The sequence below is a fragment of the Hevea brasiliensis genome, chromosome 3 (assembly GCF_030052815.1).
Source record: "Hevea brasiliensis isolate MT/VB/25A 57/8 chromosome 3, ASM3005281v1, whole genome shotgun sequence".
In the NCBI taxonomy this organism is placed as follows: domain Eukaryota; kingdom Viridiplantae; phylum Streptophyta; class Magnoliopsida; order Malpighiales; family Euphorbiaceae; genus Hevea; species Hevea brasiliensis.
Window position 1 is genome coordinate 220,418 of NC_079495.1, and position 14,500 is coordinate 234,917.

General features: G+C 33.7%; 1 protein-coding gene across 3 annotated transcripts; it reads right to left on the reverse strand.

The window, feature by feature from the left end:
• Positions 1 to 338: 338 nt before the first annotated feature.
• On the reverse strand, positions 339 to 9,433 carry LOC110654981 (myb family transcription factor PHL7). 3 transcript variants are annotated; one of them, XM_021811131.2, is made up of 7 exons: positions 9,210 to 9,433; positions 3,775 to 3,985; positions 2,858 to 2,934; positions 2,673 to 2,715; positions 2,492 to 2,549; positions 2,162 to 2,231; positions 339 to 1,156 (listed from the first exon to the last, which is right to left on the reverse strand). In XM_021811131.2, the coding sequence occupies exons 2-7, from the start codon at positions 3,902 to 3,904 to the stop codon at positions 614 to 616; spliced, it is 921 nt and encodes a 306-aa protein (XP_021666823.2). In that variant the 5' UTR covers positions 3,905 to 3,985; positions 9,210 to 9,433; the 3' UTR covers positions 339 to 613. The 3 variants fall into 3 exon arrangements, with proteins under 3 accessions (XP_021666823.2, XP_021666824.2, XP_021666822.2); XM_021811132.2 differs by lacking the exon at positions 9,210 to 9,433 and having other exon boundaries at positions 2,492 to 2,540; positions 3,775 to 3,994; XM_021811130.2 differs by lacking the exon at positions 9,210 to 9,433 and having other exon boundaries at positions 3,775 to 3,994.
• Positions 9,434 to 14,500: the final 5,067 nt, after the last annotated feature.

A 14,500-nucleotide genomic window follows, 5' to 3' on the forward strand; every position in this document is an offset into this window, starting at 1 on the left:
CGGCTTTCTCTCTCTCTCAGCTGGGCGCAGAACCCTGCAAGATAACCCAGCAGTGCAGTATCATAAATTGATGGTTACCGTTCTAGGGTTCTGCTGTTCAAAACCAACAAGTGATGCATACGATTGTGACCAGCACAATGATGCAGAATCGCTCAACTATAACCTTGCAAGCCTGGTAACCCATGATTTGTAGCACTACTAAGCATTTTCAATACTGTGTCAGAAACTTTAAATATCTTATAGCCAGCGCGACAAATTACAATGCATCATCAATGGAAGCATTCCTTACCCATGCTAACCATGGCAAGGTACCTTTGAATAACCAAAAGTCCAACAGATGCAAGCAATGAGAGGTCTATTGTACATATCTTAACCAATCCCGTGCCCATTCACAATGCATGTCCACTTTTAGATCAGTGATCTCAAGCATCTATGGCAAATCTAAAGGTAATCACTATAAATGAACAGCTTTCCTTGAACCTAATTATCTGCAACATCTAACATTAATGGGTTCTTTAACCTGCTCGAGAACATATTCTTAGAAATTACATAGAAAAGCAAAATGAAAAGAGTCATCAAGGGCAGACATCATGAAATCATGTAGCAACCAAAACTACAGATCATTGCCTGAAGCCTTCTCTATTTCATCTTCATTTCCAACAGATAATCCAGATGAAGGATTAAACTGCTCTCTTGCCACAAATACAGAATGTGGCTGTGGGAAGCAGTTTAAGCTCGACTCCAGTATCTGGTGAGTCAGGACCATATCTGGTTTTGAATATGCTGTGCTCATGGATAGCCGTTGCTTCTTCATAGACCTCTCACCTTTAGGGCTCTCGGCTGGGGAACCAACATTACAACGTGAATCTGGAGTCAATGGCTCATGGTGAGATGAGAATGATTCATCAATAGAAAGGCTTTTGGCTGGGGCACGCTCCTTGGCAGCCTTGTCTTGAACAGGGGACTCAGAAGTTGGAGCAGGGGTCGCTGGGTCAGTCTTGGGGTCAGATTCTGGACAACTATCACCTGATACCGGGGCAGAGGCCCCTGCAGCAGGCACCTCTCCAAGGACTCCACTGAGTCGTTGTTGCTCTTCAATTATCTTCTTCAAGTACTTCCCTTGCGCTTCAATACGTAACTGTAGCTGTCTCTGCACCTGTTGCATTCAAAGTAGCATGCTTTGTAAGACTTACGCTGACATAATACAGCAGATAGATCCGGCTAAGGGCCAGTTCACAATTGGAACTGGACGGGAACCGGCCAAACCTATCTTTGACTCAAACCGTAAAATGTACCAGATTGGAATTGAACCAAAACCAAATCAGACGGTTCTGGCCGAACCGCCTTTTTATTTAAAAAATTTAAAAGAAAATCTGAAAAAAAAAAATTGAACCATTCGATTTCGACCCAGATCGAACCAAAACCTGAACCGTGGGGGCTCACGGTTCCAGTTCCGGTTCACCCTTTTAGGTGAACTGGAACCAAGCCTGTGGCCGGATCTAACTGCAGAGTTACAGCCCAAAAGCTAGAACCGAAAAGACCAATTTGCATTTGTATACAATTAGTCAGTTTCAACAATTTCCCAAGCTAAAAATAAAATATTGCATCAGTTCTTTAAAGAATAAATTAATATCTATTTTATTTTCATAAGAGAAAATCCTACATCAACTATTAAACAAAATAAAGTTACCATTTGGAAAATTATGCAGGTGCCTTTTAATGCATAAAAGCTCTACGAACAAGAAACCAACAAAACTTACCTGTGCTAAGTGTATAGCCCCACACATACACCAAACTGATAAATCTTTTGCTACCTCAACCTTGGGTCAGATTTTGGTTTTCCTTGTGAAAACAGACAAAAATCTGACACAAGGTTAGGATGGGAAAAGCTTATTGGTTTAGTGTTTATATGGGGCCATACACCAAGTGTAGGTAAGAATTTCCCAAATATTGAAATCTAATTTAGAGAAAAGGAAGAACCAAAAATTGCTCTTTTTATGTTATTTTATGTCCCTGAAATTTCAACTGACCATCAATAATCTTTTCTCCTCATTCATGCAGAGTTTATAAATTCAACTGATAAAAATACCATACCATTAACAGAAAAGTCTAACCAAAAAAACTAATATATTGAAAGCATAAATTGTAAAAAAAATCGTGCCTCCAATTGCTCATGCAGTCGCTTTTGCACTTCCATCTGCAGCTTCAGTGCTTCTGTAATTTGCATTCCACTGCAAACATTAAGAACACAATTTCTCAAATCAAGTTTTGAATTGATCACTCGATAATCTAAAATAGCATATCTGAATTTTGATTTTGAGCCTTGGGTTGTCTTGAATTTTTCAATGGCTGAAGCTCTACCATGTGATTCTATGTTGTGGTAAAACATGAATTTCTAATTTTGAAACTTCCACAAACATTTAACATTAACATGACCTATTAAACATATCACAATGGCAAAAACAGAAAGCAGAAGTGCAGCTCCACTTACGATGAACCATCCAAATTGGAAAGCATATCTCCAGTTTCTTTCTTGTCAGCTTTTTTCCCTTGCATTATCATTGAATCAGTATCAGAAAACAGAAGTTTGTACAGTAAGGATACTAAAAGACAACATGCGAGAGCATGTGCATGGTCACATTTGAACAACAATGGACATCAGATAAACTTACCATCAGATGAAGAGTCAGGAAGGTATTTTGCAAGTCGATATTTCTGGATGTGTCAGAAAAGCAAATCATCAAAAATAAGAAATGAGGACAAGGAATATCAAAATATGAACTACCCAAGCAGTCACCCAAAAAGGAATTCAGAAATAAGTTAGTTCTGATTAGGATAACAATCAACTCTTACACACCTGTAAATGGCTTTTGACATGGTATATTGTTAAACCTTGCACACCCATGACTCTGAGAACACCTTTGGGGGTAGCCCCTAGAGAGAAAAAAGATTGGAAAATTGTTCATTATATTCATTAACACTTAAATTATATTCATAGCACTTGTTGAATTCCTTTACAGTCCCATGCCAAGAAATAAATTTTGAATGGATTAAACTTCTCAGGCAATTGATCTGGTTCTAATTCCAAATCGAGTATTCCAGTAATTGCAATTACACAACCTTCACTTGACAAAAACAACAACAACTAAGCCTTAATACCAAACTAGTTGAGGTAGGCTATATAAATCATTTTTCGTCATTCAGCTCTGTTAAACACCAGGTCCACCTTAATATCCAAAACACTTGTCAAAAAAATGAAGTATGGATCAAATTTAAGATCTTTGATGAGTCATCATATGCCTATTTAAGTTTAGAACACGTGTGAATGTGCAACAAAATATAAAGAGCATATCATATTTAACTACAAATGAAAAATGCCCAAAGTGCATGTCATATAAGGACTACTAAAACACTGAAATAGCTTTTTCCTGAGTAAAGGAAGAAAATTTTATTTTGTTAAAAGAAAATGCTTTTTTTTTTCCTGATCTCTTCATTATTGAAAATGCCCCCAAGCAGTTTGATTCCACGTATGAAAAACAATTACCATCCATCTCATAACAGCTACAAGATGTCAAGAAACAACCAACGTTGTCAGTATTGAGTGCAAACAAATCAAGAATTGAATAATTTCATTGCCTTGGCTGATTGTGTAATTCATGAATTCTTTTTGGAGTTTATTGATGATATGGATAATATTAATAATAGCAACAAAGAATAACAAACGAAAATTTAATTTGAAAAAGAAAAAGAAAGCCAGTTTTAAAGAAGACTCACGATCTGGTCCACCAAGTTGTGCCACAGCATCAACAAAGCGTTCATGAAGCTCATGAGTCCAACGCAATCGTTGCTTTGAAGCAAGACTAGGGTTGTTGTTGAGACTATTCCCTCCACCAACAGGGTCCATTGTACTAGCACCACAATCTAAATGCTGATCATGAATTAATGAGCTTTTATGGACCAAACTTGAACTAGGAATACTCTTCAGCTGATACATATGTCATTCATATGTAACCAAGAAAATGAAAGGTCAGACAGAAAGCACTAGAATAAAAAGAATTAAAGAAAAAATCAAGCTTCACATTTCTACATAGGTTCCATTTAGTGAATAGTCATAGAGGCATTTAACAAGCTAAAACATCAACCAAAAAGAGAAGTAGGTGAAGAGTAGTGTGTAACTAACATGAGTTCCATGTAGCAAATATAAAAAGCATATCTCATTTAACTACAATTGCCAGATCAATATGCATGTAAGATCTAACAACTCAACTAGGCCCCAATATGAAGAATCTAGGTGGGACTAGCTGACAAAATCTTTTCTTTTCTGCAGTTAACCACAAATTCACAATGGTAAAGAACAAACCTGAAATTGGCAAACTACTAAAAGCTACATAGGCCCTATCAGGACAGAACTGACTGTAATGACAAAGAAAGCAGCTTAGATCTTTAAGTTCCCTTCTAGAACAAGACATCTATGAATCAAATGACGAGAAAAACACTGGTTTAACTCTTTTCAATATCCATTACTGATATAGAACAAGAAGGGTCATGAGAAAACAATTCTCAAGGGGATGAGAAACACATTCTCAAAGGGTAAGGAAACACATTCTCAATTTATTTATTCTCAATAGAATAATATAATCATAAACTCTAATAAAATACTAAGAAGAAATAAGTATTTATAGTATATCAACTAGTCCTATTACTACTAGGATTAGGAATCCCAAAATAAGAAAATTCTTAAACCAATACCACCACATAATCCCAAACCAATTTAACTTCCTGAATATAATAAAATACTACTTCTTAGATAGTAATAAAATACCTAAATAATATAAACTTCTTAACTAAAAGAAATCTAAACTTCCTAATTTTACAATGAAAAATATCATTCTTCCCTAGTTGGAGAGCTTAAGTTTGAAGTGCAAAAGAATCAAGAACCGAATTCAGAGAAAAAAGCAATTCTATCTTCTTGAATGGTGGCAATAAGCTTGAAACAAAGAACTTCATGCATTCCTTCTTACCCTAGAAACGTTTAAACATAGAAAAACAGTCAAAGTAGAAAGGCTCTTCACTAGGAACAAAAGAATTAACTAAATCTTTAATTTCCATTGTTGTCTCCATTGCAGCTAAATCTTCAATTTCCATTTTCATATCTATGACTTGACTTTCTCTGTTTTCTACGATACATTCCTCATTTTTTTTTCACTAGCTTCTACAAGTTTTTCAACATGTGAAGTCTCAACAACCAAAGCTTCAGATTCTTCAGACTTAGGTTCTTCAAGCTGCTCTTTGTTCTTCAATTTCAACTCTTTTAAGTTGCTCTTTTTGTTCTTCATCATGAAGTTGTCCTTGCCTAATATCTTTAACAACTTTTGAAACATCATCAAGCTCTGCTTTCATTTTAACAAAACATGATATAGTGTATTCCCCTTTCAAGCTGCTCTTTGTTCTTCAATTTCAACTCTTTTAAGTTGCTCTTTTTGTTCTTCATGATGAAGTTGTCCTCGCATAATACCTTTAACAACTCTTTAAACATCATCAAGCTCTGCTTTTATTTTAACAAAACATGAGATAGTGTATTCCCCTTTACATAATTCAATTCTCTATCCCTAACTCATAAGAGTCGTTTTATATCCCGATATTCTCTTTCCTTATTCCACAGAATTTGTTGGATATCTTAATATTTATAACATAAATCAAGTTTACTGACATATTTATTCAACCAATAACCAAGATTAGCTAATTTGACCCCATAGTAATTGATTTCATTTTGTAATTTTCCAATGTCAACTTTGTAGTAATCGATTTCATGTTGTACTCTCTCAATGTGAGTCTATAACATGAAATTCTAATTAAAAAAGCATATCTCATTGGAGAAACACAAATTTCAGCTTTTAGGAAATGTTTCTAGCCAAACAGGATGCCAAAATTGGAATCAGCATGTCGAAATCAGTATGCAAGGGTCCTCCAAAATTTTAGTTGACGTGTGGCGAGTGATGATGTGGCAATTGACAAAGGAGTTCAATGGTGAGTGATGATGTGGCAATCATTGATGTGGCAATGATAAGTGTCCTTTGTGAACTCCTTAGGCTGAGTTGCGAGTCGGGTTGCCTACTGACCCAGTTGAATCTCACTGCAGGGGCTTCACAAAGGAGTTCTGAAAATGGGAACAGAGCCACCAGTTGATGGTGAAGGGCAAGAGAGGGTCAGGAGTAAGAAATTGTCAAGATTCAAGCAGGTCTCAAATTAGGTTGAAATCTGACCTGGACGAATCTAAGCTTCCAATCAATGTCAAGCAGTCAAATTTGCTTGGGAAAGGTAGCCTAGACGTCTCCAATCGCCTGGCAATGCAGACACGGCTATTTGGTGGCCGGCAATGGTGACTCTAGTTAACATAATTTGGGTTGTTAGGAGAAAGGCAAGGAAAGTATCTGTTTCATGAGAGATCTTGACTCTGTTGAATTGTGTACAAATCGTGGTGTTTTGTTTAATAGGCAGTGGTTGAACTTGCGATGGACAGACTTGCAAAGATTTGCGACACTGTGGGTATGTTGTGCAAAGGGTGGTGGACTTGGGTTTCAAAAATTTAGTATCAAAGCTATAGCAAAGTAGGCTTGGAAGCAATAATTGAGAGGTAAGGAAGTGACTCAGCAAAGAAAAAGCAAACAGTAAACATAATGAAAATTTTGAGGCCAAAAAAAACACTGGTTGGATTTTGAGGCTTTGCACCAAATTAATGTAGAACGAGAAGGGTAATGAGAAACAAATTCTCAAAGGGATGAAAAACACTTTCTCAAAGGGTAGAGAAAAACATTCTCAATTTATTAATTCCTCAATCGAATAATATCTTTAATAAAATACTTGTAGTATATCAACCAGTCCTACTACTATTAGGATTAGGAATCACAAAATAAGAAAATATTTAAACGAATCCTAATTAGTAATCCCAAATAAACTAAATTTCTTAATAAAATAAACTACTACTTCTGACATTGTCATAAAATATCTAAATAATCTAAACTTTTTGGTAAATATTTATTCTCATAATTATTCCTGTAATCTTGCATTAGATTAGGAAGTTAGAAGTTAATTAGGAAGGATTGTTTATGCCTGTAAAATAGATTTCCTAATTAGTTTTTTCTATCAGCTATTTAATCCCCAAAGCCTGAGAGAATAATCAAACCATTCATTCCTCAATCTCTCCTTTCTCTACATTTTTAATTAAAAGAAATTTAAACTTCTTAATTTTACAATGAAATATAAAATAAAAACAATTCCTTTTCCTTGACCGCATCAATTACTTTGTTACAACCAAGTGCTTTAGTAAATTGTGCTTATTCCATTAGCCATATCCATATACCATACGCATGAAAATGTTGAATAACTCTTTTTTTCATACATTAGGTTCGCAGATACAAGGTTAATTACAAAAGAAACAAATCGGTAGCCCCATGTTCTAGGTCAAAGAATAGCACAATGTTAGGAAAACCTAATTCATCCCGTTAACCGACAGAACAAGTCATTTGCCCTCCCGGGCGCGAATACAAATATGGATGACTATCTCCTTCGCCCAGACAGATCCTAAGATATGCTCGTTCGACAAGGTTAGAATCCTAGTCCAGGAGGGATTTGCAGTCCAACAAAAACTCTGACAAAAAATATCCGAGATATTCAAAGACCAAGTTCTATTCCAACTCAAACTCCTAGTCTAAGTGGAAGTCCAACCGATGCCTATATACATGGGGATAACCAAGTACACGCCGAACCTAATCATTCTCTCTTCTTTATTCTATATTTTCATCTTCCAGTTTCCAGTTTCCGTTACTGACTTAAGCATTTGAGAGATTACTCAATCCAACCACTAGTATTCTTGTTTTGCAGATCCATACCCATAAAGAATCCTCAAACAGCACCATTAATATTGCTTTAATCATATAAATTTTAAATAAAAACATCTTCTCAATTACACCTACTATTTCACCATGTTCTATATTTCCTATTGTAGCTCAGATTTTCAAATTGGGATCTATTACTATTATTTTCCTACCTTTATTTGTTATTTAAAAGTTGGATGCTTAGAGGTCAAAATTGTAAAAGCAGTCAAAGCTTCTCTAGATTTACATTTTCTTTTCCATAAAAATCTAATACGCATGCTTAATGAAAAGGGGAAAAGATATTAGCGAAATTGACCAAAATTTTCTTTCTTTTTATTTTTATTTTTTATTTTTAATTATTTATTTTTGTGTGTGGGGGTTGGGGGTGGAGGGTTATACACTGAAAATGCAATTAGCATTTATATACTCTACGTCAAAATAAATATAACAAAAAAGAAACTATTGTTATCTGCAACAAGATTGTGATGGCATCATGTTAAATTACCAGATCTTTTGTCATATCCATACAAAAGCTTGTCTGAAACTGTTGCATATGCACATATCTATGGACATGTTAGATTGCAAATGCACATCGCAGTTGCTAATGGGAAAATAGCTACAGCTAAATATCCAAATGTGAAATTACATTAGTGACAGCAAATCTAAGAATAGACATAAGTCATGAATCCACCATCAAAACATGAAAAAACATAGCCACTGGAAACAAAATTCCCCAAGTTCTCCTGTACAGAAAATTTCCAGATTAGGTAAAAGGTTTAATTTGAGTTAAAAACAGTTGATATTAAGTTGATAATCTAAAATTCAGCAACTTTATATACTAATATACACTTGGGAAGTATGTCTAGCAGAACCAAGTTGAAGTAATGAAGGTTAGAGAGCATTTCGCTCAAGTTTTGAATATTACAGGATAAGAGCATGTTTATATAGGAAAATAAAGTATGAACCTGCCAAAGTTGTAGGAGGATGAGTTTCAAACTTTCAATAGCAACATAAACTATATGACCCTCGTAATTACCCTATTACTAACAATCTGAATATAATCAAAGAAAGAAAGAAAGGAAGCAACATCATAACAAATTATCATAAACACGTTTAAAATAAAAAGACACAAGAAACTTAGGGTTACAGAAAATCAGAACACATAGAAAGAAAATTAGAGAATAAAAAGTATAGAAATTTGCGGCCGTTTAGCAGTAGAAGCTGAGGAGCCCAACCGAAAGAAAAATGGAAAATGGAAAATCTGAGAGTAAAAAATTAATCAAAGAAGGGGAAAAAGCAGAAACCATAAAAAGAGAGGGAAAATAAAAAACGTACACAGATCTGTATAGGATTAATCTCGTAGAAAGAAGAAATTTTAGAGCTGCTGCTGCTGGGCTCGTATTATTTTTGATAGCGATTGCTTAAGATACAGATTGACTACCAATCCATGTATAGAGCTGTTAATCTCAGGTGTTGAAATGAGAGAGAGAGAGAAAGAGAGAGAGAGAGAGAGCTGAAACTGTGTTTGTGTATGTGTTTTTTTTTTTAAAAAAAAAAAAAAGAAAAGAAAAGAAAATAGATAGAAAGAGAGCCTTGACCTCAAATGAAATGAGGACTGAAAAGGAACAGAAACAACTGATGCTTTTGTTCCTTCTTCAACTGCTATTCTATTCTCGTTTCTAATTTTAAAATTAAAATTTTACATTTAAATTTTTGTACGTATTATATATTTTTTAATTAATTTTTTTATTAATTTCAATATAAATATTAAATTTAAGAGTTATTACATTTATCTTTATGTATTCATAAAAAAAGTTAAATATATTTAACTTAAAAAAAATATATTTTTCAATTTAATTATGCGATGCTCATTTTTTTTTATAAAATCTACAGTTATCATTTTTGTTGAATTTGGGTAGTAATAAAAATATATTTTTGTGTAATACTATAATCATATTCACCTATTACTAACGGTATGACTATAACTTAATAAATCATAAAAATTATTAATATATATAGAGTTAGAAATTATTATTATTTGTTAACTTGAAATTTTTTATTTTTTATATGATTTTGGCTGATTGTTAAATTCTTTTTTATAAACTGAAAAGAAGCAAATAAATAAACAAAAGTATAATTAAAAAAAAAGTAGATAAAAATATATAATAAAATATGTTGGGAACATAGATGAAAAATTGAATCTAATTGTAATATTGTATATATTATCACATACTGAATGTAAAAAGGGTAATATATCATTGAACGAAAATAAAAAATAAAGGGTAATTACCTATTTATGAGAATAAAAATTAAAAGTAAAAAAAATAATATGAAGACAACCGGCCTTTCGACGGAATCTACTTAGTTATATTCCGTCTGGCTTTATCATGATTATTCAGGAATTTTTTTTTTTTTTTCTGATTGCTACGTATTTGGATTATGCAGGCCAAACACAACAAAGCTTCTTTGCTTGTTTGTTCTATTTCATTCCTTTGTATCTGAATTTTTTTTTAATATCTTTGCACTACAGACCGAAAATATAAAAATAAAAATGATGCTTCCATTTCCATTGTTTTATAGTTTGATGGTCCAAGACACCTTTGAAGTACCCGCAACCTCCATGGCTCCATTCATTATATTCGGCTACGCTCTTATTTTTCTTCCAACTGTCTGCATCCCTTCAACATTTTGACTTGGTTCTCCAAGCCTTTTCCTATTATTACTACTAAAACTCGTAGTATGTATCTATCATAGTTTGCTAAAGCATTGAGATTGTTCTCCCCTTCTCCGTCTATGTCGTATGCATACTCAACTCAACTCAATTAAGCCTTTATCCTAAAAATTTGGGGTCGACTATATGAATTCGCTTTCTCCACTCTAAACGATTTTAGATTAAATCCTCAGAAATGTGTAATGCTTCTATATTATTTTGTACTACTCTCCTCCAAGTCAATTTAAGTCTACCCCTTTTTTTCTTTTTATCCTCTAACCTAACGTGCTCTACTTGTCTAACTGGAGCCTCCATATGTCTACACTTCACATGACCAAACCACCTCAATCTCCCTTCCCTCAACTTATCTTCAATTGGCACCACTACTACCTTTTCTCTAATACTCTCATTACGGACTTTATCTAGTCTAGTATGGCCACTCATTCACCTTGACATTCTCATCTCTGTAACTCTTATCTTAGACCCATACGACTCTTTCAGTGTCCAACACTCACTACCATATAACATAGCCGGTCATATGGTTGTACGGTAAAATTTTCTTTTCAACTTATTAGGAATCTTACGATCACATAAAACTCACGTGGCACGTCTCCACTTCAACCATCCAGCTTTAATCCTATGACTACATCCTCCTTACATCCCCCATCCACCTGAAGGACTGAGCCTAGATATTTAAAGTGATTACTTTGGGACAGTACCACTCCATTCAAACTAACTCATTTCCTATCACTAGTTTGGCCTTTACTAAACTTGCAATGTATGTATTCTGTCTTTGTTCTACTTAACTTAAAACCCTTTAACTCTAGAGTACTTCTCCAAAGCTCTAGCTTTCTATTGATTTCTCGTGTCTCATCTATCAGAACAATATTATCCGCAAACATCATGCACCAAGGAATACTCTCTTGTATATGTTTCGTCAATTCATCTAAAACTAATGTAAAAAGGTAAGGGCTTATGGCTGATCCTTGGTATAATCCAATTGAGATCGGAAAATCTCTTGTGTCCCCTCCCACTGTGCGCACAATAGTAGTTGCTCCTTTATACATATTTTTCAATACTTGTATGTATCTAATAGATACCCTCTTTTATTCTAACACATTTCATAAGACATCTCTTGAAACACTATTATAAACCTTCTCCAAATCAATAAAAACTATATGCAGATCTTTCTTCACATCTCTATATTTCTCTATCAAACTTCAAATAAGAAAGATCGCTTTCATAGTTGAACTACCAGGTATGAAAGCAAATTGATTGGGAGAGATAAAAGTATCATGACGTAGTAAATGCTCCACAACTCTCTCCCACAACTTCATAGTATGACTTATGAGTTTAATTCCCCTTTAATTTGAGCAACTTTGTATGTCTCCCTTATTTTTAAAAATAGGTAATAAAATACTCTTCTTCCATTCATCATGTATTTTCTTTGAGTTTAGAATCTTATTAAATAATTTAGTTAACCATGTCACTCCCATATCTCCCAAACACTTTCATACTTCAATTGGTATTTTATCGGGTCCACAGGCTTTACCCACTTTCATTCTCTTAAGTGCTTCCTTTACTTCTAAAGATCTAATCCTTCTAGTATAATTCAAATTATTTTCTATTATTCTATAGTCTATATTCATGCTATTACCATTTTGACTATTATTAAAGAGATCATTAAAATAATTTCTTCATCTTTCTTTAATGCCCTCATATTTCACTAACACTTTTCCTTCTTTATCCTTAATGCACCTAACTTGATTAAGATCTTGACATTTCGTTTCTCTCCTCCTTGCTAATTTATAAATATCTTTCTCCCCTTTTTTAGTTTCAAGTTTCTTATATAACTTTTCAAAGGCCTGTGCTCTTGCTTGACTAACTACCTTTTTTTACCTCTTTCTTTACTATCTTGTACTGTTCATATACCTCATTATTATCACATTTAGGTAATTTCTTATATCATTTCCTTTTTCTCTTCACTGCCTTTTGTACTTCCTCATTCCACCACCATCTCTCTTTTGAAGGTGGTTCATATCCTTTGGACTCTCCAAGTACTTTTCTAGCTACTTTTCTAATCTTTGATGCCATTTGTATCCACATATCATTGGCCTCCATACCCAGCTTCCATACTTCGGACTCGAGAAGCTCATTTTTGAACTTCACTTGCTTTACTCCTTTGAACTCCCACCACTTTATTCGAGCTACACTATTTCTTCTGACCTTACTTGAATTGTTCCTAAACTTGATATCCAATACCACCAACCGATGTTGACTTATTAAAGCCTCTCCTGGAATGACCTTACAATTCTTGCATAGAGCTCTATTTGTCTTCCTGGTTAAGAGGAAGTCAATTTGGCTTCTATGTTGTCCACTTTTGAAAGTCACTAAATGTGACTTTCTTTTTATAAAGCATGTATTTGCTAGTATTAGATCGTATGTCATAGCAAAATCCATGATGCTTTTTCTCTCCTCGTTTCGACTGCCAAAACCAAAATCTCTATGAACATTCTCATAACCTTATCTATCACTTCCTACATGTCCATTCAAATCTCCACCAATGAAAACATTCTCTTCATTCGGTATGCTTTGCATTAAATCATCCATATCTTCCCAAAACTTTTATTTACTCTCACTGTCTAGTCCTATTTGTGAGGCATAAGCACTAACTATATTTATTGTTTCTCCTTCTAGTACTAACTTTACTAATATAATTCTATCTCCTACTCTTTTCACAGCTATTACTACATCTTTCAATGTCTTGTCTATGATTATACCCACTCCATTCTTATTTCTCTCCTTTCCGGTAAACCGCAGTTTGTACTCTAAATTACCCACTTCCTTACTTTTCTCTCCTACCTATTTAGTCTCCTGAATGCAAGCAATATTCACCCTTCTCCTTTCCAAGTATCCACAAGCTCCATTAATTTTCCTATAAGTGATCTAACATTCCAAGTACCAACCCTGATCCTCATCATATCTTGCTCCTTCCTAATTGGTCTCATTTTATGATATTTTCTATTGTTTTCTATGTCTATCTTGTGTTTTGTTCTACTATCTATTCTACTATCTGTCCTATGAACTAACTTCTTTACCCACACCCGTCCATGATGAGGGAACCCTTGCTCACTTAACACCACACCCGGGTGCTGGCATGGCGCGTCGCTTTCGATGAACGCCCTACACTCTTACATATTTCTCACTACATCAGGTCTCCGATGTAGCGCGTCGTTAGTAGAGGACGCCCCAACGTTTATATCATTTGAATCCATATCATAAAGTGTGACGAAATTTTTTCGCTGATTGTCACCTACCGCAACCCTCCTCATTTATTCGGGTTTGGGACTGGCTAAGCGCAAACTATTTAGGCGGAATTCTACGTCGTATGCATACCAGAGAATAATGGCTCACTTGTTAGAAGTATTTAATTTAATTATTTTTAATTTTTTTCAAATTATTTAAAAATTTTAATTTAAATTCCATTTAATTTAAAAATTTTAAAAATTAATAGATTGAACTTATTAGTTCTTGGTTTAAATTAAGAAAATTAATAAATTTAATTCAAAAATTAAGAAATTAAATTTTTTAATTTTTATTGAAATTAATAATTTTAGCCCATATATTTTAATTTTTGAGTTAAATTAAATTTAAATAATTAATTATTAGGGGAACCAACGAATTGGCGGCTTTACTTTTAGTAATTAGTAAAGATTGTGTTATTGAACAAGAAATTTAGATTTTACAATACCAATAAATTTAATTAAGAAAAATTACTATTTAATTTTTATATTATAATAAAATTAATAATTTCATCTTTATATTTTGAAAAACATATTAAATAATTTTTATTTTTTATTCCATTAATTATTTAATTATTTTGTTCATTTTAAGTGCTAACAAGGCAATAAAAGTC